The 26,368-nt window shown below is 42.4% G+C and overlaps 1 protein-coding gene across 1 annotated transcript in view; it reads right to left on the minus strand.

Moving 5' to 3' along the window:
• Window positions 1-26,368, minus strand: part of LOC143940699 (uncharacterized) — a 191,727-nt gene that overhangs the window by 17,937 nt on the left and 147,422 nt on the right. The window contains exon 12 of the mRNA XM_077462345.1: window positions 8,011-8,158. Within this exon, the coding sequence (XP_077318471.1) occupies window positions 8,011-8,158 (148 nt within the window). The remainder of the gene's footprint in view (window positions 1-8,010; window positions 8,159-26,368) is intronic.

A 26,368-nucleotide genomic window follows, 5' to 3' on the forward strand; every position in this document is an offset into this window, starting at 1 on the left:
GTTTAACTCCAATGTAAAAATGCATATAAAAGCAAAGGAGAAGGCCTTTAAAAAATACAAGGTTGAGGGATATCATCAGCATTCAGACTTTATAAAGAATGCAACAAAAAATGTAAGGGTGCAATAAGGACGGCTAAGATAGAATATGAAAGACACATAGCTGAGGAGAGCAAAAACAATCCCAAGAAATTCTTTAAGTATGTAAACAGTAAAAAAGGGAGGACAGACCATATTGGCCCCATAAAGAATGAGGAAGGACATCTGGTTACAAAAGGATGGGGAGATGGTGAAGGTATTGAATTTATTCTTCTCCTGAGTCATCACGAGGGAATGGGGGGCTTCAGTAACCAAAACTGCAGTGTTCATCCTCATGACACATCACAGGAAGCACCTCCATGGTTAACGGAGGACAGAATTAAAATCAGATTTGGGAAAAATGAACATTAATAAATCACTGGAACCAGATGGCTTGCACCCAAGGGTACTTAGGGAACTCAGTCAGGTAATTGCCAGACCATTGTTCCTAATTTTTACTGACAGTCTACTGACTGGCTGATTGGGGAAAAGCCAATTTAGCACCAATATTTAAAAAGGGCCCAAAATACATCCCTGGGAATTACAGACCAGTTAGCCTAACATCAATAGTATGTAAACTAGTGGAGGGGATGATTTAGTAATGAGAACGGTACCATTAGAAGTAATCAGCATGGATTCATGAAGAATGATTCTTGCCAAACCAATCTATTAACCTTCTATGAGGAGGTGAGTCACCATCTAGATAAAGGAAGGCCCATAGACATCGTGTATCTGGATTTTGCAAAAGCATTTGACACAGTTCCCCATAAACGTTTACTGTACAAAACAAGGTCCATTGGCATGGACCAATGGGGGAGTACATGGATTGAAACCTGGCTACAAGGGCGAGTTCAGAGGGTGGTGATTAATGGGGAGTACTCGGAATGGTCAGGGGTGGATAGTGGGGTCCACCAGGGTTCTGTGTGGGGACCAATCCTGTTTAATTTGTTCATAAACGACCTGGAGGATGGTTCAATCCCTGTATTTGCAAACGATACTAAGCTAAGCGGGGCAATAACTTCTCCGCAGGATGTGGAAACCTGGCAAAAAGATCTGAACACCTGTAGTGCATTCCGGTGGTGTCAGTGGCAGATTAAAAGCGATGATGACCCGTGGAAACAAGGGAGCTGGTCCGCGACCGGCAATCCAGCATGGCGGCACTCCATCCTCTGCATTGAAGGCAAAACATCAGTAGGGGGTGAGTAAACATCCCCCTGGCCCCAAAGATGGACCTAGTGTCCCCCCAAGACACGTGAGGTATTACGCTTTGAAGCTGACAGGAAAATCTGACCGGCACAATATGCCTGACCTGAATGCAGACACAGAGCATGGCGTGGCAGACATGGAGGACAGTGAAAGGGGGAGGGAGCAGCCATGCAGGAGTAGACAGACACTTGCACTGAGGAGATGGATGATCTAGAGGACATAGGAGAGGTGGAGGGAGAGCAACCGACCCTAGCAGCAATATTAAGAGCTGTTTATAAGTGTACTGCCTCCGTTAATAATCTGCAAGCCCGATTTGGGAGTTTGAAGGAGGAAGTCAGTCTGGTCAGACAAGATCTCCAAAAAATCTGAGAACGAACAACGGCCGCTGAGAGCAGAATCAGTGATATAGAAGATCAGCTGCCCCCATGATTAGAGAATCCCAAGCAACTGCCAGCTTAGCCAAAGCCACAGACCTGCGAGCGTAGGATTTTGAAAATCGTTTAACGCGCAATAACGTGCGGATCGTGGGGCTACCTGAAAAGGTAGAGGGCCGTGACCCAGTTCGTGGAGCAATGGCTTACTGATATGTTCGGCAGAGGCCTTTACACATCTTTATGCAGTAGAAAGGGCCCACAGAGTCCCGATTAGGCCACTACCACCGGGTCATCCCCTGCACCCCATGTTGGCAAGGCTGTTAAATTATAGAGACAGAGAAATCATCCTGAGACTGGCAAGAGAGCGCAGAAATGTTCAGTTTAACGAAACGAGAATTTCCTTCTACCTATATTTCTCGGCCGAGGTGCAGCGGAGTAGATCTCGATTTCCAGATGTTAAAAAGCACCTACAGAGGCTCCAGGCCTCCTACTGGGAGGTGAACCCATTTCTTTGAGAATGCACTGGATGCCTCCCAAAGGCTGGATGCAAATGAGAATGTTTTCAGACAGGCTCAGAGGCCAATAGCAGAGGAGGACTGGGAATCCTGCTACTACAACACTGGGTGCTATGCAAGGCTGAATTCCCTAGCTCTCCATCTTGATTGAGAGCCCTGCTGAAAAGCAATGATCCAAAGTTCTACAAAATGCGAGTTCGGAACTGTGATTGTCTGTGAACTTTCTTATATTGCTCCCTATTTTTGTCCGCATCGATGCGTTAAGCGATCAAGTGGACAATGCCTGGGACCTGTTGTCTCCAACCCTTCAGAAGTTGTTTGGACTATCTTGGCGCAGGGGTGTACAGGGTAATCAAAATATACACATAAACTGGCCTGTACAGGCTATTTCATATCCCTGTCACACCACACCACAGCAGTTTGGAGCACCGTTGTGCCCGTTGAACCATTATCTCTGTTTTTGTTTTTCTAGAGCACAGAAGAGGATTTGTAATAATTACATTGCAGCAAACCCCATGTCCAAGGCATGGCTAGAGATGGCATCGAACTGCTGGCACAGGTATATGGAACTGATGACTATGATACGGGAGCCATTAGGGAAAAGCTGTTTCCTCAATTACCCTACAAGGTACAGAAGAACACTTTTAAGATGGCTATGGTATCAATAATTTCCTGGAAAATAAGAGGTTTGAATGATCCCCTAAAATGCACCATGGCATCAACTTTGTTATGTAAATACCTGCCTGCAATTTGTGCCTTACAGGAAATGCATCTTACTGCTGACTCTGTAACTTGTCTGGGGTTCTGGTGGGTGAGGAGGGCATACCATTCCACTCACACCTCGCTCTCCAGAAGTGTGAGTGTACTGGTGCATAGTACCTTAGACCAGTGTTTCTCAACTCCAGTCCTCAAGGCGCCCACACAGGTCATGTTTTCATGCATTCCATTACTTTGCACAGGTGATTTGATCAGTTTCACCACCTTAGTAATTACCACAGCCAATTCGTCTGAGGGAAATCCTGAAAACATGACCTGTTAGGGCGCCTTGAGGACTGGAGTTGAGAAACACTGCCTTAGACTATGAGGAAGTGGATTCGCTAATTGATGCGGAGGGAAGGTATTTTTTTTTACTGTGCCGTATATATACTCTCAAATGCATTCTCGCTTTTGTTTATATACCTCCACCCTATGATAACCAGATCCTTAGAGCACTGCTGGAATTTTAAATCAAACACCATGAGGTACCATTATTTGTGTTAGGAGACTTTAACTGTTACACAGACCCGGTCTTGGACAAACACCCACCAGTGACGAAAAGCAGGGGAACTAAATGTACAGGCCTGGAAAAAATTAATGGATGAGGTCTTAATAAACTGATTTCCTCCATTGTCCACTCGGACCAATCCGGCTTTATGCCCCAGAAATCAACGGCAATTAATTTGCGGAGGCTTTCCCTAAACATTCAGTCACCAGCGGACAATGGGGGGGGGGGAGGGGAATTGAGCATTACTGTCCCTTGATGCCCACAAAGCTTTCGATAGCGTTGAATGGGACTATCTCTGGGCAGTCATGCGCAAATTTGGAGACAGATTTATTTCATGGGTGCAACTGCTGTATTGGACACTGATAGCGCATATCAGAGAGGGAGGTCAAGTCTCCCAGAGCTTTAAACTGCATAGAGGCACGAGACAGGGTTGCCCCCTGTCTCCGCTGCTATTCGCCCTGACTATAGAGCCTTTGGCTGCTTTAGTCCGATCCAACACTTCCATACAGGGGTTTAGGTACGGGGAACTTCAGGAAAAAATAATGATGTACGCGGATGACACGATGCTGTTCCTTGGCAATACTTTTAATTCCCCAAGAGAGGCCATGGTGGTGATAAGAGAGTTTGGGGAATACTCCGGCCTGGTCATAAATTGGACTAAGTCCTCTCTTATGTTACTAAATCTCGGGTTCTTTTAGATACCTGGACATACAAGTAACCCTCCAACCCATGGACTACATTGGACTTAATTTGACCCCCCTGCTTAATGGTTGTCGAGATAAGGTCAAAGTATGGTGCAGGCTTAAGATATCGCTGGTGGGATGTGTAAATCTTATCAAAATTATTATGATGCCACAGCTGCTCTATGTGCTACATAACACCCCAATGGTCATCCCCTTGAACAAATTTAGAATAATGAACTCAATTTTTAGGTCATTGCTCTGGCAGTCCAAACCTGCCAGGATAAAACTAGACCAGTTACAGCGCCCAAAAGAAGCAGGAGGATTGCCGTTACCCAATCCTTGGCTAGATTATTTAGCTTCACAGCTACAACACATAGCGAGGGCAGTACGCCCCCATCAGGAATTGCACCTCAATCTGCTAGATTCCTCTATTAAAATATTCAGCTTTGGAGGGCCTAAAATTCAGTAAATCTAATAAACTCTATCCTACATATGCACTCATGCAGAAAATCTGGAATAAGGTAAGAACTATGCAATGGGTACAGGGTTTCACTAAATACAGCCCCATATGGAATAACAATTATTTTCCGGAAATAGCGAAAATATCCTATGGCGCAAAGTGGTTACAATTTGGTATATCTTATTTGACCCATATCTTTCGGGAGGGAAAGTTGAGATCATTTCCGGAGCTCAGAGAGGCCTTTAGACTCCCTAACACAATGCACTCTTATTACATACATCTTCAACATGCGATCAGGGCTCAGGGAGAGGGGGCACAATGGTCTTTGGATGCCACCTCTATCTTCAATTACCTGTTCGAGGTTACCACATACAAAGGATTTATATCTTGTAGCTACGCCAAGTTCATCGGCCCTTTCCATGGTGGCAGCCCCCTTAGGGCGGTGTCGCGGTGGGAAAGAGGCGTTGAGACTTTTGAGGGGGAGCAGTGGGAAGAGGCCCTACAAGCTGTCCCCCAGTGTTCACTGAATGTAGCTCAGTGCGTGTCACAACTATATATCCTTTTAAGGGTTCACTATACACCAGCTAGATTAGCCTGTATGGGGGTAAGATCGGGTGCTGAATGTACTTGATGTAGTAGAGATCATGGAGATTTGATACATCTCCTCTGGAGATGTCCGAAGCTCCATTTATATTGGACTCAGGTCCTGACCACTATTAACAGAGTCCTCCAGACTAAGATACCGGTTGATCCAAAACACTGTATATTAGGTATACTTGATGCACTCCCATTGGAAGACATGCCAAGGCAAGCTGTGGCGAGGGCCCTATTTCAGGCTCGGAAAGTAATCCTGAGGTATTGGAAATCCATGGAACCTCCAACATTGCAGGAGTGGATTACTAAAATGGGTGATACTATTCGATTAGAAAAGTGTATATAGCAGTACAGAGGTAAAAGAGGCAAGTTTGACAAGTTATGGGCCTCATTGCTGGATGTTTCTGGATTAGCCCCATTAGATTTGGTTCATGACCGATTGTTTCAGTAGCTGTTATTGTACCGGTCTCTGTTATTAATCGAGGGGTTATCAAAAATTGAATATTTTATTGGATATAACGTCAGGTGGATGGCTCCTGGGTATGTAGAATGTTCTTTATAATGTGATGTTGATGTTGATATGTATCTTGCAATAGACTGCTTACGTATGCCTGTACCACTCTGTAGGTATACGTAAGCAGTTTGATAAAAAAAAAAAGGGGGGGTGGGGTTCAACTCCAGAGATAAAACGACAATTCTCCCGCTCTACAAGACTCTGGTCCGGCTGCACCTAGAGTATGCTGTTCAGTTCTGGGCACCAGTCCTCAGGAAGGATGTACTGGAAATGGAGGGAGTACAGAGAAGGGCAACAAAGCTAATAAAGTATCTGGAGGATATTAGTTATGGGGAAAGGTTGCGAGCACTGAACTTATTCTCTCTGGAGAAGAGACGATTGAGAGGTTACCATACTGGTGACCCCACAATAGGGATAAAACATTTTCGCAGAAGGGAGTTTAACAAGACTTGTGGCCACTCATTAAAATTAGAAGAAAAGAGGTTTAACCTTAAACTACGTGGAGGGTTCCTTACTGTAAGAGCGGCAAGGATGTCGAATTGTCTTCCACAGGTAGTGGTCTCACCAGGGGGGCACTGATAGTTTCAAGAAAATATTAGATAAGCACCTGAACGACCACAACATACAATGTAATACTGACATATAATCACACACACAGGTTGGACTTGATGTGTCTTTTTTCAACCTCACCTACTATGTAACTATGTATATGTATCATATGACAAGGCAGGAACATTCTGTTCTGGTGAACTAGAGGAAAGTCTCTGGTGTAGAGAGACACCAGACAGAGAAACATTCTCAGGGTGACAGGAAGTAACCAACCCCTCTTTAACCAAGTACAGCAAAGTAGATTTCATTACTTCTTGATCCGAGGGGATTCTGAAGGTGACAGAACCAACAAGAGAAGGGGAGACCACAGTAGATTATCAGAGGGGTCTCCTGAGTGTTCTGGCAAATGCCAGGAAATGACACTAGGATGGATGTAAGGCCCACTGGATAGAGTAGGTTCTTCTGGGGAATACTCAATGGGCAGATCCTTATCAGAAAATGAACCAGTCAGAGCAGATTATTTTCGGCAGATTAAGGTCACCATCAAAATAGGAAGGATTTCAGTCAATTCAAACTGGGACTAATGGACGAACATTCTGAGTGGGGAATTTAACTGTCTTCCAGTAAAATACAGAAAGGTGACCTTGGTCAGTGTATTTTGACAGCGGTGAGTCCAGCTGTCAGAATACAATGTCTTGGCGGGAACTCACTTGTGTGGATGAAGGAATCTGTTTTTGTTTAGCTTTCTGGTTAGATTTTAGTTCTTTCAATTGTGGAGGCTAAGCATCACATGGGGGCATTACCTAGAGCAGTCTGCACGCAAATGCAGCCTGATTATGAACACCCACTCCAAACGGCTGACATTTACCCATCCATCAGGCATTTTACATTTGCATAACTCCTCCCAATAGAAAGCCTGCTACTTGCATCAGGGTAAGGGCTCCTGATATAACTATGATATAACTACTGAGGTAGGGTATTGCGCTTTTTTAGGAAGCCATGTACAGCATTGTTGGCCCTTCCCACTATGATTTGTCTGCATTGCATAGAGAACAGAGACAGAGTAATAAAAAAAGATATGTAATGAAAACACAAAGGCACTATTTAAAAGTCTTATTAGCGCATTGAGGAGGGTGAAGTGGAGGAGGAACCAGGGAAGGCACATATCATATAAACAGATAAGCTTTAGGTAAACCCATTGCTTAGTCCTACAATGGAAAAACACAGGTTTACTTTAACTCGCCTCAGATCCAGATGTCCGCATCTTCAGGGTGACTGGCACCTAATCTGCACAGGCTCAAAACTATTTTCCAATTAAATGTATGTCTGCCCGGTTTTCCTGGTCAATAGGCCAGGAAAAACCAGAGTAACAGTTTGCAAACATAAAAGAAGTAAAATGTAAGAATGTGCTGCTTATGCAATTACAATGTTTAAGACATGTCATAGGCACTTAACTGAGTGGGTATATGAGATACTAAATTATCAGTAATGTAGGATTAATAAAAACAGGAAAACAATATGTACTTTTCATTACTAACAAGCATGAAAGTTTAATGTCCAAAAGTGTTTACATTAGTCCAAGGCGCACACAGGTCAAACCGCTGAATTTCTGCAGTACATTGAAGGTTCGGGTTCATCGTACTGCTGTCATATTATAACAATAATAAATTACTATGACCAAGGTTTTTCTAAAGGGTAAACCTATTAACATCTCTGACCATGTTATGTTGACATAAATGCCTAGGACGTGCAAATGTTTTTTCATGTCTCACTAACCTTTAAGTGGAGAACAAACAACTGCAACAACATTTTCTTGAAAATTGTGATAGGCTTGTTTTATCCCTTGGAAAAGAGATTGGGTGTATTGCACTTGTAAGTTGTAAATGCCTCTGTGGAACTCAAGCTCAGCTTCCAGAGCAAAGATCTGAAAGATAAAGTACAGTAACAAAATAAATGCATACACATTACATGTACATATTCGTCAGAACATTAAAGGGCAATTGTCACTGGGAAAGGGTTACACTTGGAGAGAGATAAGAATTGAATGTGACGTACTGTAGTAAAAGTTGTGCGTTTTGTATTTACAGGGCGGTAGAAGAAAGAAGGTTCACACAGTCATTCTCAATAGTGGCAGTTTTATCCTTTATTATTTTACTACAGGTACTTATAAATCGTCAATTCACGCAGCACTTTACAGAAATATATTGTACATACACATCAATCCCTGCCCTCAAGGAGCTTACAGTCTAAGGTTCCTAACTCACATTCATACACACACATGCTAGGGCTAATTTAGACAGGATCCAATTAACCTACCAGCATGTCTTTGGAGTGTGGGAGGAAACCTAAAAAGGCACAGGGAGGACAAATGCAAACTCCAGGCAGGCAGTGTCATGGTTGGGATTTGAACTGATTCCCCTAGTGCTGCTAGGCGGAAGTGCTGTTAGGTGGATGTCCACTTAACCAGTGTGTTGCCCACTGTGTTAAATTCTAATATGAATCACTGGTATCGTCACTGGCGTTAGGTCCATACAGTAATTTGGCTAAAAAACAAGAATGTTGGTCCAATCATAAACCAGATTCAACTTTTCCAGGAATTTCGAGTGCTGTCATTCCCTATTGTTTCCTTTGTCGGCTCCTACGTCATTGCAGGACACAGGGCAAGTGAAAAAACCTAGAATGCAATTGGGCACTAAGCATCTCACACAAGCAGAGGTGTGCCAAATGCTGAAGATCTTGATTTAGACCTGCAATGAAGTGCAGTTCAAAGCCACAAACACTGAGACATGTAAATTTATCCACTTTTAGGCGATCCCTGAAAACGTTCCTCTTCAGAGAAGCCTATCCTGCCTCCATCTAACAACTGCACTATTTTCTCCATTAGCTCATCCCCCACAGCTATTACCCTTTTGTATAACTTGACCCTCCCTCCTAGATTGTAAGCTCTAACGAGCAGGGCCCTCTGATTCCCCCGGTCTTGAATTGTATTGTATTGTAATGTCTACCCTAATGTTGTGAAGCGCTACGTAAACTGTCGGCGCTATATAAATCCTGTAGAGTAATAATAATAATAATGTAAATAGTCACTGCTTTCTTTGCAGGAAGCTGCTTTTTGCTTTATTTCGTAATTTAAAGTGGAACTGAAGTGCATCTAAGCACCACAAACTGAGATTTCCAGGTATGATATTGCAGCAAAGTAGTCCATAGGCCACTAGGGTCACCAGCACATTATTCGTTGTAGGGTGATCAGGTGATATTGTTGTCACTTACATTCTGCACCTCAGATAAGCCCGCATCACCTGCCAGGGGTGTAAATCCTAACAGGTTGGTTCACAGTACATAGTAACGTGAAAAGGTTGCTTTAGGTAAGCACAGGGCAACTGCTTTAAAAGCGGTCATATAGACAACAAAAAGTGAAAGGAAACACCATCTAATTTTTATTTTTTTAAATGGAGTGGGATCCCCCAAAATCCATACCAAATATTTACTTGAGCATGCAGCCCAGCAGGTCAGGAAAGGGAAGGGAAGGGATGAGTGAGTGCTTTTGGGTGAATAAGTAGGGGCACTATGTGGGGGGGGGGCGATCTGAGGTTCTCCTTGTTATAGGGGGCTTCCAAATTTCTCTGCCTACAGACTCCAACAACCACCAGCCAATGTTGTGGGGAAGGACAAGGTCCTTTGGGGCTGGGGCAGAGCCCCCCTTGCCCCAAATCACCCCCCCATGTTGAGGGAATTTGGTCTGTAATGGTTCAGAATGGGGGGGGGGAAGATGTTCTCCTCAAAATCCATACCAGACCTGAAGAGCCTGGTATGCATTGGGGGGGACCCCAAGCTGTTCATTGCCACCAGTCATTTTTAATGCCGCAATTCTTTTTTTTACATTCAGCTGTCAGCGGGGACCAGCTGTTAAGAATGCAGCAGCTGCCCGCTGCTTAACATCAAGCTAATCACAGTTTGTTAAAGCAATAAACACACACTCAACTGTCCCACGATCCAGGGATGCGACCGCCCAAACCCTCTCCTCGGCGCCGGCATCACAAGTATGGGCTCCCTTGTGTGTATGGGCCGTGGGTGACGTCATACGTGACTCCTGACCCCCGGCCATCTTGTTGTTTTGATATCTTTCCACGTACATGCACCAGCACTTGGATCTGAGTGCGGCTTAATGTAAGTGCATTTCTTCATTTTTTTTATTAATAATTTAAACAGAGAGCATTAGATCGCTGTTTCTCTGTGCTTTTTATATGGTGGATTATTAAGCATCATTGGAAGTGGATCCAAGGACGGTATTCAGAGAGGGTGTTTTATACCTGGTGATCTGCTTACTACTGCTGTGTGACCTGTTTCAGGTTGGGTATATGAGGTGAGAGGCCATTTTTATCTGCGGTGGAGAGATCATCACTGGATTTTCCGCTTGATTTTTCACCGCACCATTTAGGATATATGCTGTCTTTTTATACACATAATGAGACATTCTTTTATATATATATTTAAATCTCACTATATATTTAATATGGATGTTTTATGAATTGCGCTGCACTATTGTATTTTATATGTTTATGTGAGGTATTATTTGAATTGAATAACAGAAAGAACTGCACTAGCGGAATAAAGTGCTTGTGCATATAAAGTGCTATAACAAATGACGTACTAAACATATAACGTCATGATATAACAAGTGCTAATATAAACCATATCAAGAAATAAACGTGTTGAGCAAATAAAAGTGCTGGGTGCTTTAAATGGTGCTTTCAATGGCGATGAAAAAACTATTCCTTGAGGTGATGATCCCCTCTGGTAACGTCACTCACCAGAGTTGCTGGACCCTCAGCTTTGCAGTCCAGGGGTCAGAGAGAGCTTAAAGATTGAGGGAGATGATGTATAGACCATCCAGAGACTTAATCCATAGGTTCTCAGCAGAATCCAGAATTTTGGAATATGCCGGGTAAGAAAGAGAGAGAACGTACACGTGAAGTACCTCAGATACACACACTGCGCTAACATATGTAACTCACGAGACATTAGATAAAACAGGCATTAGTGTGTTTCTGGGTCCAGATGTTCAGCGTGCGTTCCACAGAAACCGGAAGTAGCGTCACTGGTTCTCTATTATTATTTGAATTGACATTGAGTGCTAGCCTGTAGTTTGCCATTTGATGATTTATTGTATTATTTGTTAGCGCTGAATACCTTTCTTTTGTTCTGATTTTAATTATCCAGATATAGACTGGGCGGAGGGAACCGCCCATTTATTTAAGGCTTGCCAGTTCCTAAATGTCTTGCAGGACAATTTTTTGGGTCAGATGGTAGACGCACCAACTAGAAATAAAGCGTTACTGGATCTACTGATTACCAACAATACAGACCTGATCACGGATGTGGAAATATGGGGCAATTTAGGGAACAGCGATCACAGGTCAATTGGCTTCCGTATAAATCACACAAATAGGAAACATAAGGGGAATACAAAGACACTGAATTTCAAAAGAGCCAACTTCCCTAAACTATGAACCTTACTAGAAGGCATAAATTGGGATAAAATCTTAGGAGCAAAGAACACGGAGGAGAGATGGGCTTGCTTTAAGAGCATATTAAATAAGGGCATTAGCCAATGCATTCCATTGGGTAATACATTTAAAAGAGCTAACAAAAGTCCTGGATGGCTTAAATCCAATGTAAAAATGCATATAAAAGCAAAGGAGAAGGCCTTTAAAAAATACAAGGTTGAGGGATCATCATCGGCAATCAGACTTTATAAAGAATGCAACAAGAAATGTAAGGGTGCAATAAGGACAGCTAAGATAGAACACGAAAGACACATAGTGGAGGAGAGCAAAAAAATCCCAAGAAACGTTTTAAGTATGCAAACAGTAAAAAAGGGAGAGACCATATTGGCCCCATAAAGAATGAGGAATGACATCTGGTTAAAAAGGATGGGGAGATGGCGAAGGTATTGAATTTATTCTTCTCCTCAGTTTTCACAAGGGAATCGGGGGGGGGTCTTCAGTAACCCAAACCGCAATATTTATCCTCATGACACATCACAGGAAGCACATCAATGATTAAAAGAGGACAGAATTAAAATTAGACTTGGGAAAAATGAATAATAATAAATCACCGGGACCAGATGGCTTGCACCCGAGGGTACGTAGGAAACTCAGTCAGGTAATTGCCAGACCATTGTTCCTAATTTTTTCTGACAGTCTACTGACTGGAATGGTACCAGCTGATTGAGAAAAGCCAATATAGCACCAATATTTAAAAAGGGCCCAAAATGCATCCCTGGGAATTACAGACCGGTTAGCCTAACATCAATTGTATGCAAACTCTTGGAGGGGATGATAAGGGACGATATACAAGATTTTAGTAATGAGAACGGTATCATTAGCAGTAATCAGCATGGATTCATGAAGAATCATTCTTGCCAAACTAATCTACTAACCTTCTATGAAGTGAGTTGCCAGCTAGATAAAGGAAGGCCCATAGACATGGTGCATCTGGATTTTGCAAAAGCATTTGACACAGTTCCCCATAAACGTTTACTGTACAAAATAAGGTCCGTTGGCTTGGACCATAGGGTGAGTACATGGATTGAAAACTGGCTACAAGGGCGAATTCAGAGGGTGGTGATAAATGGGGAGTACTCGGAATGGTCAGGAGTGGGTAGTGGGGTCCCCCGGGGTTCTGTGCTGGACCAATCCTATTTAATTTGTTCATAAACAACCTGGAGGATGGGGTAAACAGTTCAATCTCTGTATTTACAGACGATACTAAGTTAAGCAGGGCTAACTTCTCCGAAGGATTTGGAAACCTTGCAAAAAGATCTGAACAAATTAATGGGGTGGGCAACTACATGGCAAATGAGGTTCAATGTAGAAAAATGTAAAATAATGCATTTGAGTGGCAAAAATATGAATGCAATCTATACACTGGGGGGGAGAACCTCTGGGGGAATCTAGGATGGAAAAGGACCTGGGGATCCTAGTAGATGATAGACTCAGTAATGGTATGCAATGCCAAGCTGCTGCTAACAAAGCAAACAGAATATTGGCATGCATTAAAAAAGGGATCAACTCCAGAGATAAAATGATAATTCTCCCGCTCTACAAGACTCTGGTCCGTCCGCACCTGGAGTATACTGTCCAGTTCTGGGCACCAGTCCTCAGGAAGGATGTACTGGAAATGGATTGAGTACAAAGAAGGGCAACAAAGCTAATAAAGGGTCTGGAGGATATTAGTTATGAGGAAAGGTTGCAAGCACTGAACTTATTCTCTCTGGAGAAGAGACGCTTGAGAGGGGATATGATTTCAATATACAAATACCATAGGGATATACAATGTAATACTGACATATAATCACACACATAGGTTGGACTTGATGGACTGTAGCTATATCTCAGTGTCCTTCAGGGCAATCATTACAGTTTGGGTTGGGGAAGGCTTGCACTTCTGTAGACTTTTTTTGCTGTGTACACGAGCTGTTTTTATGGTTTCCTTGCTGCATTTGGACTGATTTGATATTCCTGTTTAACTCAGAGACATTGTGAGTACCTCTAACCCCCTGTTTTTAATCAAGTATTCTTTTACGGATTTACACTATGTGGATGCTTTGTTCTACTGCATATCCATGATGGGAGTCCGTCTGTGCACATCTACTGAGCTGCCATTGAACCTGCAATATCTCTGATTCCTGTGGTTGGATGACACGTTGGATGCCTTACATATCACTACATGAGCGTTTATGACTCTGAAACATAGTCCTAAATATTTAGTAAGAGTCCATTTTATCATGGTGGTGGATCACGTGGTGGCAGCAGATCACATATGCATTTGGACCACTGTGAATTCATTCATTTAAATATCTATTTTGATATGTTTTTCCCTTTTTTGAACATTTGCACTTAATGTTTTTCATTATTAGCACTGCATATTTTATTATTTTAAGAAAAACAGGGAGAGCAAACTGGACAGGATATATAAAAAAAAAAAAAGTGTACTGACACTATGCCCCCCCACTTTTTAACTGCACCTCCAAATCAGCTAAATTAGCCCTATTTTGCATAATAAAATAGGACATGCAGCACCTAGATGTCACTGAGATAGGGTGTAACAAAAAGTCTTTACTCTAATAATTCAAGGCTAATTTAGCCTTCCTAAGCCTACAAATTCTCTTCCTATATGTCTCACTTCAATGTATGATATACTGTATATGTACAAGTACAGTATATGGTACTTTTATATGGTAGTAGGTTATGTACAGTGGGGCAAAAAAGTATTTAGTCAGCCACCAATTATGCAAGTTATCCCACTTAAAAATATGAGATAGGCCTGTAATTGTCATCATCGGTATACAACAGTGAGAGACAAAATGTGTAAACAAACCCAGACAATCACATTGTCTGATTTTTGAAAGAATTAATTTGCAAATTATGGTAGAAAATAAGTATTTGGTCAATATCCAAAGTTCATCTCAATACGTTGTTATATATCCTTTGTTGGCAATGACAGAGGTCAAACATTTCCTGTAAGTCTTCACAAGGTTGTCACACACTGTTGCTGGTATGTTGGCCCATTACTGCATGCAGATCTCCTCTAGAGCAGTGATGTTTTGGGGCTGTCGCTGGGCAACACAGATTTCAACTCCCTCCAAAGGTTTTCTATGTGGTTGAGATCTGGAGACTGGCTAGGCCACTCCAGGACCTTGAAATGCTTCTTACGAAGCCACCCCTTTGTTGCCTGGGCGGTGAGTTTGGGATCATTGTCATGCTGAAAGACCCAACTGTTTCATCTTCAATGCCCTTACTGATGGGAGGAGGTTTGCACTCAAAATCTCACGATAGATGGCCCCATTCATTTTTTCATGTACATGGATCAGTCTTCCCGTTTCCTTTCCAGAGAAACAGCCCCAAAGCATGATGTTGCCACCCCCATGCTTCATAGTAGGTATGATGTTCTTTGGTTGCAACTCAGAATTTTCTCTCCTCCAAACACAACAAGTTGTGTTTCTACCAAACAGTTCTACTTTGGATTCATCTGACCATGTGACATTCTCCCAATCATCTTCTGGATCATCCAAATGCTCTCTAGCAAACCTCAGATGGGCCCGGACATGTACTGGCTTAAGCAGGGGGACACGTCTGGCACTGCAGGATCTGAGCTCCTAGCGGCGTAGTGCGTTACTGATGGTAGCCTTTGTTACGTTGGTCCCAGTTCTCTGCAGGTCATTCACTAGGTCCCACGTGTGGTTCTGGGATTTTTGCTTGCCGTTCTTGTGATCATTTTGACCCCACGGGATGAGATATTGCACGGAGCCCCAGATCGAAGGAGATTATCAGTGGTCTTGTATGTCTTCCATTTTCTAATTATTGCTCCCATAGTTGATTTCTTCACACCAAGCTGCTTGCCTATTGCAGATTCAGTCTTCAGAGCCTGGTGCAGGTCTACTATTTTGTTTCTGGTGTCCTTCAACAGCTCTTTGGTATTCACCATAGTGGAGTTTGGAGTGTGACTGTTTGAGGTTGTGGACAGATGTCTTTTATACTGATAACAAGTCCAAACAGGTGCCATTAATACAGGTAATGAGTGGAGGACAGAGAAGCCTCTTAAAGAAGAAGATACAGGTCTGTGAGAGCCAGAAATCTTGCTTGTTTGTAGGTGACCAAATACTTATTTTCCACCATAATTTGCAAATAAATTCTTTCAAAAATCAGACAATGTGATTGTCTGGATTTGTTTCCACATTTTGTCTCTCACAGTTGAGGTATACCTATGATGACAATTACAGGCCTATCTCATATTTTTAAGTGGGAGAACTTGCATAATTGGTGGCTGATTAAATACTTTTTAGTCCCACTGTATCCTTATATTTTTTTATCTGCCAAACACCACACAGCTGTTACTGCTTTATGGTAAAGCGTTTTCATGATCTGAATAAACAACAATGCTCTAATACATCAGTAACACAACTTCTACAGCCAGATACAAAAAGATCAATAAAATCTTTCAGAACACAGAATACCAATACTCTCAGAGATGTATCACACAATTTCATAATAGTTTTTATATTTTTAATCAAAATTGCATGATGTGTTCATAAAAACGTCTAAAGTTTAAGTTCTTTGATCCGTATCCAAGTTTATGTAAAAAAAAAAAAAAAAAAAGTGTTCGATCTAATATTTATAGACAAATATACACATTTCACGGTGTTACCAGGGTTGAATATTTTCCATCTCACTGCTGACTTTCTGTCAATCAAAAGAATGAATAAATATTCCCAAGAGTCACTTTTAACCTAAAAAAAGGCATCTAACAGACCGAAATGCCAAGTATATTATTTTCTATGCAATTATATACAGATTTCTAAATTAGAAATGGCTTCCTATCATCTTTCAAGTTTTAGTGGTCCATTATTAATAAAAAAAAAACTAAAAAACATGAGAAACAGAAATATTTTGTCAACTGAGTTCTTTTGCTAGACAAAGGGGTTTTAAAGCAAGGCAGTGTGATTGTATTTATTTTCAAAAAGTATCATAAGCACAGCTGGGTCTTTCCTCCCTGATGTCAGCAGAAATAGATGTGGAAAGAATCCAATGTACTGTGTGCATTCTCGCCTCTAAAACAAACACCTGCAGAGTGCAGTAAAAATGATGTTTTCTCACAGATGAATATTTGCTACAATTTTACTATTGAAAGATAACACAACAAGAAACAAATACCACAGCACATCACTAGACAAATACATTGGGGTTGGTTTACTAAAACTGAAGAGTGCAAAATCTGCAGCTATTAAACCAATCAGCTTCCATTTTTTTTTTTTTTTGTCAAAGCTTAATTGAAGAACCTGAAATTAGAAGCCGATTGGCCACCATGCACAGCTGCACCAGATTTTACACTTTCCAGTTTTTATTGAATAAACCCCAAAGCCTTGTAAGTGCTATAAAATGGACTGTGTACATATTTACATTTAAAGGAATGTTCCACTTAAATTCTATTCAATAACATTTGTTCAATACATTTTTCCTTGCACAACAATAACATGTTCATGCATCCACCCATGGATGCTCATCATCCAATTTATATAGTAGTTTTTAGCTACTTATTTCGGTTTAGTGATTTTTCACTTTTTTCAGTCCAGTGAGGTCAACACATGGCTAAAATCTTTTCTTTTTAGTAGGTCAGTGGGAGGAGTTGGAATTATGTCTTTTATAGCATTCAATGCGTGCAAGTGTGTCCAACCAGATTACAAATCTCATCACCCCCCTTGAACAGCCTGCATGATGTGGACTGTTACTATACAAGTGACCATACAGTGGGCGCACCTGGTGTCCACTACTATGACATGACATCAGCACTAACTTTGAAGAGGACTACAGAGAGTGGCGACTACCATGTCACAAGAAGCATATAGTGGTCGGTCTTTTTAAAAGAAGCGTGGACCCCATTAAGGGCAGTATGGCAAGCCTTTATAAAGATTGCACAATCCTAAAGCTGAGTGATGGCAAATCTGGTACACCAGCAATTAGGCTATTTAATTCCTGTAATTCAATACATTTTATATAACTTCAATCGTTCCTATTGAATGAAAGAAGTAATTGCATTTAAAGTGTAACTAAAAACACAAAACTAGGGGGCGTGACCGGTTGTGTGCGCGATCCTCTCCGGCTCCTTCCATAGGAATTTTTTGAATCGGCTTGCCGTCTAGATCGTGGCCGGCTTTCGGTGCCCCGGACCTTCGCTCGGCATGCCGTACTGCACCGTGGAGCCGCCGAGGAATGAGGTAGGAAAGGAAGGAGAGAGCGGAGAGCGGGTCACGCTGACTCTGGTGTCTGGTATCCGTGACAACCCCCTAGCCAATCCCGCAAGAGTGGAGGTGAGCGGGGGAACGAGCTTAAATGGCTTTCCACTATCAGCCCAGCTCTAATTGAAAAGGCTAATCTCGGAAGGTCAGCGTTTTGGATGAGCCAGGCGGCACAGGATACTACTAAGGACACTGCAAGTACTACAGGTGGGCTACGTAGGATATGCAGGCAAAAGTGAAAAAAAAGTCTATTTTAATTGCCAGCACCTAAAACGCCATTACCTTTGAATGTTTGCATATATTTGCTTGTCTGTGTTCTGGATGAGTCAGGCAGCACAAGACACTACAAAGGACACTGCAAGTATTACAGGTGGGCTACGTAGGTTATGCAGGCAAAAGTGAAAAAAGTCCAATTTAATGCCAGCTCCTAACGCCAGTACCTATGAATGTCTGTATATATTTGTTAGTCGGTGTTCTGGATGAGTCAGGCGGTATAGGATATTACAAAGGACACTGCAAGCATTAAAGGTGGGCTATGCAGGCAAAAAAGAAAAAAAGCTTAATTTAATGCCAGCACCTAACGCCAGTACCTGTGTATGTTTGTATACATTTGCTCGTCTGTGTCCTGGGTAGGACAATACAAAAGACACTGCAAGTATTACAGGGGGGCTACGTAGGCTATGCAGGCAAAAGTGAAAAAAGTTTAATTTAATGCCAGCACCTAATGTTAGCACCTGTGTATGTCTGTATATATTCACGGAAACCCCCCAAACCATTCCCCACACCATAGAATTTATGGAAAAATGGCTCAGGGAAATATTCGGGACAGGAGACATTTTCTTATTCTTTTGCAATCGAGAGGGCTCATAGGGTGCCAATTAGAATATCTGCATCCGGTGGGCGCCCCAGGCCCTTAATAATGAAAGTGTTTAACTACAAGGACAAGGTCGCCCTGCTGCAGAAAGCCAGAGAAATGGGGGACATTTTTTACAATGGATCCAGGGTCTCCTTATATCCAGACTACTCACCAGACTTACAGAGAAGGAAGGCAGAATTTACGGATATTAAGTGTAGTCTATGGAGTTACAAGATCATATATGCATTATTGTACCCCAGCCACCTACGCATAACGGCCTTAGGCACTACCCACTTCTTTGATACAGCCAGAGGGGCCGCAAAATGACTGGTAGAGAACAAAAAGGACTTATAGGGACACAATGGGCTGTTAGTAAATAATGTCTAGTTACGGTTTACACTGACATTTTTTTATTTTTATTTTTTGGAGCCCCGGTGGGGCGGGGGTATAGGGAAGCTTGCTTGGAAAATGAGAGGATGGTGAGAATTGGGCTTGTTTTTTCTTCTTTTTTTTCTTGATGCCAATGGGGGGGTGGGGGTGGGGAGGTGCAAGGGAGGGGGGGGGGTTGGGTTACGCATGTAAAAAGCATAAATAAAAAAAAAAAGGATATGATGCACACACAAGAGGCTAGAGTGGTTGGGCTGAGTAGGAATGAATTGTGTGAAGAGGTCACAGAGGTCACATATAATGCTACTAGGGTTAGCCTAAGTAGGCTTAGGGGGAGGGAGGGTTGGATAAGTTTAGGGGCAGCATGGTGGGGGGTATATAAAGGGGGTGGGGGGTATATAAAGGGGGAGGGGGGTATATAAAGGGGGAGGGTGGGGTAGGGAGGAGGAGAAAAGTAAAATAAACTCACCAAGAAAAGAAAGTCAAATAATAGATTTAGGTACACTTGGCAAGGGTTTATGGGTAAACAACAGGATAAATATAGAAGGGACGGTTTGGTTTGCCACAAATATGGAAATAAAGTTAACACTCAGGGCTATGAAAAAAAAACTGAAAAGGGAGATGGGGGGGGGGGGGGGGTGAGGGGAAGAACAGGCACAGCAAATAAGTAAGAAAATGAGATCTCCCTTCTCAGACCTCATGTTTTTTTTTTGTTAATATGGGGTTTATGTTCTTCATTATCATGGTTTGGAGTGTTTTGGTTGTATATATGGGGGATAAGATGGAATTTTCCTATCTTGAGTTCTTTTTTTTATAAGTCGATGCCTAAAACTTTAAATATAAGTTCCTGGAATATCCGAGGGATGGGTAAACCTATTAAAAAGGCAACTGTGCTTTCCGCATTGGAAGCTCAGAAGGCGAGACTGATATGTCTGCAGGAGACACATTTAACAAACGACACCAAATCACAACTTAATAGTAAGAGGTTTATGAACCAATATCATTCAGTACACTATTCATATTCTAGAGGGGTGAGTATACTGGTTAAGAGAGGAGTGTCATTCTCCTGCAGAGATGTCAGCATAGACTTGGTTGCTATATTTTTTTGGACTGCATGATGGAGAACAAACCGTATATCTTAGCGATTGTATATATCCCTCCTCTGTTTAAACCTGAGATTTTGCACTGGTTATTAAAATTCCTAGAGAATAGGGCGGATATTCCGTTATTAGTCATGGGGGATTTTAATGCAGTACTTAAAAGCCAGGATAGATTTCCACCAGGACCTCGTACAGTCATGCCAGCCGAGGGTTATTTAAGCCAATTTTTGGAAGAAGTAGGTTGGCGGGACATACAGAGAACCAGGAACCCTAATACTCGTCAATACTCTTGCTTTTCTAGCACACACCAAACACTCTCTCGCATAGATATGGTGGTAGGTAACGGCCATGTGTTTCACTCAATAGCAAAGGTAAAGTACTCGCCAAGGGGAGTAGAGGATCACTCACCTCTAGTCATCATGGTAAACTTAAGTGCCAGGAATACTCCAACAAGGTGGATAATGAATCCCCTCTGGTTGGAATTAATAGAGAATTCAGAAGAAAGAACGGCAAGGCTAAACAAGTTTGTGGAAATTAATGAAGGTACAGCGTCAATGGGGGTGACTTGGGATACTCTTAAAGCCTACCTTAGGGGTTGTTAATAGAACAAGTGGCAAAATCAAGAAATCTAAGGTTTGGGTGGAAAATTTAAGAAATGAAGCGCTAGAATCAGAGAGACAATATGTGACAGACCCATCCCCAGAGAAGCAGAAAGTATGGCTTGACAAACAGCAGGAATACAAAGAGGCAATAACTAGAAACGCTGAAAATAGGAGACTTTTTCAGAGACAGAACCTCTTTGGAGAGGGGGAAAAAATGGGGCGTTTATTGGCACTCTTGGTGAGGACATACTCTCCCTCTTCGGGTATCCCTCTAATTAGGACTTTATGGGGAGAAATTACGTCTGAACCTGGGTTGAGTATAAACACATTCTCCGAGTTTTATGGGGAACTGTACAAGTCAAAACAGAGCTCAGACAGCGGAGAGATGGATAGGTTCCTGCGGAATATACAGCGGATTGTTCTCTCGGAGGGCGACAGGGACATGCTTGACTCCCCAATAGAGTTGCTCGAGTTGGTACAAGTAGTAGCCGGCATGTCCAACGGTAAGTCTCCTGGCCCCGGTGGGCTGCCGCTGGAGATTTATAAACACTCCCAGAACTTTTAAAAACACTAAGCTGGGCAGTCGAGGGGGGGAGCCTGCCTCTATCGATGTCGGAAGCTACTACCGTAGTTCTTCAGAAGGAGGGGAAACCCCCTTGAGGCATCCACATATAGACCAATATCCTTACTGTGTTCTGACATCAAAATCGTGGCAAAAGTGTTGGCAACTAGGCTGAACAAATGCATATCAAAACTAATTCATACAGATCAGTCCAGGTTAGTTCCTGGAAGATCTACTAGCATCAACATAAGAAGGGTGCATACGAACCTCCAGGTCCCGACGGATGTCGCCGGCTCGAGGACTGTTTTATCCCTGGATATCAAGGCTTTTGACTGCCTCGAGTGGGGCTTCCTCTAGCGGGTCCTGGAAAAATTCGTATTTGGCCCACAATTTATGCGGTTGCTGAAAATGTTATATAAATTCCCAAACGCAAAGTTAAAAAACAATAACGAGTACTCAGGAAGGATCTTACTTGAAAGCGGGACAAGACAGGGGTGCCCGTTGTCACCCCTATTGTTCGCACTGGCAATGGAGCCTTTGGCGTGCACAGCTAGATCATCAAGGGCGCTGCAGGGATTTCAAATGAAATGTGGGGAAGAGAGGATAGTTTTATATGCAGATGTTCTATTTTTCCTGGGGGATACAGAGGGCTCACCAATCAAAGTAATGCGTATAGTGGAAGAGTTTGGCAGATATTCAGGTCTAGTTACCAACCAAGAGAAGTCATCTATCATGCCAGTTGATTCACCTACTAATTCCATCTTAATAGGAATACCCCAATTAAAAGTAGTAGATAAAATGAAATATCTCGGGATAGTGATGTCAAAGGACCCGAATCAGTATATACTCGACAACCTAGGTTCCACTATTGCAAAAATGTAAACAGAAATGCGACATCTGGAGTAGACTCCCCCCATCAGTGGCTGGACAGCTAACCTGGTTAAAATGATCTAGATGCCACAACTGCTCTACCTGCTCTATAATTCCCCAATCATAATTGGAGAAAAATGGTTCAAAAAGATACAAACACTCTTTAGAGAGCTAATTTGGAAGAAAGGTCAGCCCAGGATTAGTCTACAATCCCTGCAGTGTCCCACAAGTGAGGGAGGCTTGGCGGTTCCCCAACCGTATAGCTACTATCTGGCAGTTCAGCTGCAACATCTAGGAGGAGGTGCTACTATGGGAGGAGGTAAGATGAGCAATTGTTGCTGCTGGACTCCCCGCATAGATCCATAGTAGAGGCGCTAAAGGCAGGCTCCCTGGATAGTAGCAGACCCACGTCAAAACTCATATCCAAAATATGGTTAACAACTAAGAAAATAATGGGGTATAAGGGAGTTACGGAATTTTAAACCATCTGGGATAATAAAAATCTGCAAGAACTTCTTAATATAGGAAAAAGTGTGTATGGGAGAAACACGGAGTATGCCAGGTAACCCAATTGTTCGAGGGAAATACCTTAAAATCATTCATGGAGCTGAGACAGGAATATTGGATACCAAATAAGGTATTTTTCAGCTATTTACAGATAAGACATGCTCTGGGTAAACAGTTTAACAACAGCATTCCATAATGGTGCGAGATTCCCCTTCTTCAAAGGCTAATTGAAGCTGCATCTAATAAGGGCTTAATATCAACAGTATACTCGCAAATAATGGGCAAAATGAATAAGAACGAAAGCTTACTCAATAATAAAATAAGATGGGAAGAGGATGTGAGAGAAATCACAGCAGAGCAATGGCCAAGGATCCTACAGTTCGGACCGTTGGTGTCGGTCTCCCCCTCACAAAGAGTATCCCACGTGTTTCTTCTGTATAGAGCTTATTACACACCCAAGAAGATGTACATGTTTTGCCACCGATCAGATAAGTGCCCCAGATGTATCGAGACAGGGGACCTAATACACATGCTCTGGAGATGCCCAAAGCTGCAATCGATATTGGGCAGAGATAGTGAAAATAATTAATAACACGTTCAGAGTAAACCTCGAACTGGAACCCAGAGCATGTGTATTGGGCTATATTGGAAAGGAGACAACCCTAACATGTACATTGTTAGCGGTAGCAAGGAGCCTGTACCAGGCAAGAAAACTGATCACACAAAACTGGCAATCACAGACCCCCCCGTCTCCAGAAGACTGGGAGAGAACTATGAATAAATTAGTATGGTTAGAAAAAGTTATGCTAACTAAACAAGGGAATTACGGCAAGTTTTTTGAACATATGGAACCCCTGGCTTCAAAGAATGAATGTCGCTGGGTAGGAGATAGTCCCTGGGTAGATGGCATATATTAAATAAATGGTATGGTCCCGGAGAACAGGAAAAGACAAGAAAGGGAAGGGGAGAGAAGAGGATGAGAAAAATTATATAAAATGACGTGTATAAGAATGGTTGTTAATAATGGCAAATATGAGACTTCTTGAAATGACATTCTGTATATTTTAAAGATTATTTGTATTGAATAAAAATAAACATTTAACAGAAAAAAAAAAAAAAAAAACACAAAACTAAATTTTACTACAGCTTATAGCCTTTAGCTTTGTAGTCTGAAATAGTTTTCTCTTTTTAGGCTTTCTTGCAAAATTTTTTATTTAAAACAGAGAAAGCGGTCCACAGGGACCACAACAACAGAAGTAAGACGTTAGCATTTATACAGTCAAAGATACATCTATACAGACAGATTTCCCAGCAACATTAAATAATAAAGTGGAGTTCATGCATAGGTTACCACACGGGTGTAGGCTCTGTTTGGGGCTGCGATGGTCAAACCTGTGTAAAGTATGATTTGGTGTGCCTGGGACATGGAAGTGATAGGTTTCCTTGGTCCTGTGGATTTACTGTAACTTCCCTTCTAATTTTTCCTTTTATCATAGAAAATAAAACAGAGAATGGTATAGTATCGCAGGGGTGAAGAAGCAGGGCAGGGCCCAAGAAAGAAGAAAAGGAGATAGGATTGTGGGGGGGTATACAGGGTAAGAGGGGGGTGGGTGGTATGGGCGAACATGGATTCGGGTGGCTGTCTCTTAGGGGCGGCACCACCCCTCCTAAGCGTTCAAAAGTCAGGAGGTGAAACAATAGCGGGATAGGATAAGTCAATTAGTGAGGTTGCTAAGTCAGTCCCTCTGAGGCTTTGTCCCTCGTCAGAGTACCTAAATATATTCCACAACTACCATGTTTTGGAATATGCCTCCTGCCGATGTTGGTTAGTGAGGATCAAGTCCTACATTCGGCTAATATCGTCCACTTTGTAAAGCCATTGGGCAATGGTCGTAGGTGTGGGGATTTCCAATTCAGTGGGATGCAGGCCTTGGCTGTGTCTAGGTGGTGTCGGATCACAGATTTTTTTTGTACACTCGTGTTGGTGTTTCTGTCGCATGTAGGAGAAAGTAGGCAGGTTCATCTGGCACGGTACGGTCTGTAAATGTTTGGGTTATACGACGGACTTCTCCCCAGAAATCCCATAACTGAGGGCAAGACCAGAATATGTGTAGGAGGGTTCCCTCCTCTGTTTGGCACTGCCAGCAAATGTCTGAAGATGTTGGGAAGAGTTTATGTAATAGGGCGGGGGTCTTGTACCAGCGTGTAAGTATCTTGTAATTTGTTTCCTGAATAGGGAGGATTTGTGAGTAAATTTGATTATGTGTTGTTTTTTATTGTCCGTGAAGTGGCAGTTCAGGTCCCTTTCCCACTTGGTAAGGCTTGGGAGTTGGAAGTCTCCCGGTGGCTCAATCAGAATGGCGTATGTCAGGGAGATTGTATGTGGGATCACCCCAGTCTCCGTGCAGAGCTCTTCCAGGGTCATGAGGGGTTGTTGTGGGTCGTTGGGGGGGGGGGGGGGGCGGTAGTCCGCTGAGGAAGTGTCTGAGTTGTAAAGGCTCTCAAAGTCTAATTTGTATGGGCCATTGGGATCTGACAGTTCCGTATATGTCCTCCACCTTCCCAAGATGCTAAAATGGGATGCTTGATAGAGTCCTGCGACTCGAAGGTCACGGAAATTCTTGTAATGCAAGCCCGGTTCAAACTGGGGTTGACCGATTACGGGTCTTAAGGGGGAGTTACGGGGTTGAGAGGCAGGATTTCGACATTAGTTGCGAGCATACATTAGCTGTGTTGCCTATCAGGGGGTGGCGTTTGAGTTTAGTTGGAGGAGTGGCATGGCACTAGGGGACTCTGTGGAGGGGTACGTCACATTGGTCTTGTTCCAGTTGCGTTCATAGCTTGGTGTATTTATGTCGGCACCAGTCAAGCAGTCTACTGAGATGGGCTGCATGGTAGTATATGCGGACCTCCGGCATTGCCAGGCCCCCGTGCAATTTTGGGAGGGAGAGTAGTTTCCTCTTCCTATATTTTTAGTCAATTATCCTACCAGTAATACATTACCTGTTGTAGGGTAACAATGGTTGCTTACTGTAATGTATCTAAGGAACAGCTCTATTGTCATCCTAGGTTGCTCATTCCCGATTTAGACTACAGAGCAACTGTTCCTTTCCTCATCTCCATAACATGGGGAAGTGTTCTGCTATTCTCAGAGGAGAACTAGAATCACTACAGGAAGTTACAAGCTCAGTGGATTTCTGGCAGGATCAAATGTTTTTTTTTAAATAAACAGATACAAAATTTCTTCAATGGTAAATTTAATAGATCAAAACAGAGCAAATAAGAGATGCTCATCATTAGGTTATTAACAGAATAAAATGAGTAATGGGAAGTTACTATAATTATTATATACTACTGGTACCATCATATTTCTCAAAACATGCTGTAGTGGCTTAGAAGACAAATGTAAACACGGAAAACAGTTATGGTCCTAAAAAAACATATGCTTATATT

Source organism: Lithobates pipiens, unplaced genomic scaffold (assembly GCF_037356315.1).
Source record: "Lithobates pipiens isolate NorthernLeopardFrog02 unplaced genomic scaffold, aLitPip1_a1.2 Scaffold_3, whole genome shotgun sequence".
Classification (NCBI taxonomy): Eukaryota; Metazoa; Chordata; class Amphibia; order Anura; family Ranidae; genus Lithobates; species Lithobates pipiens.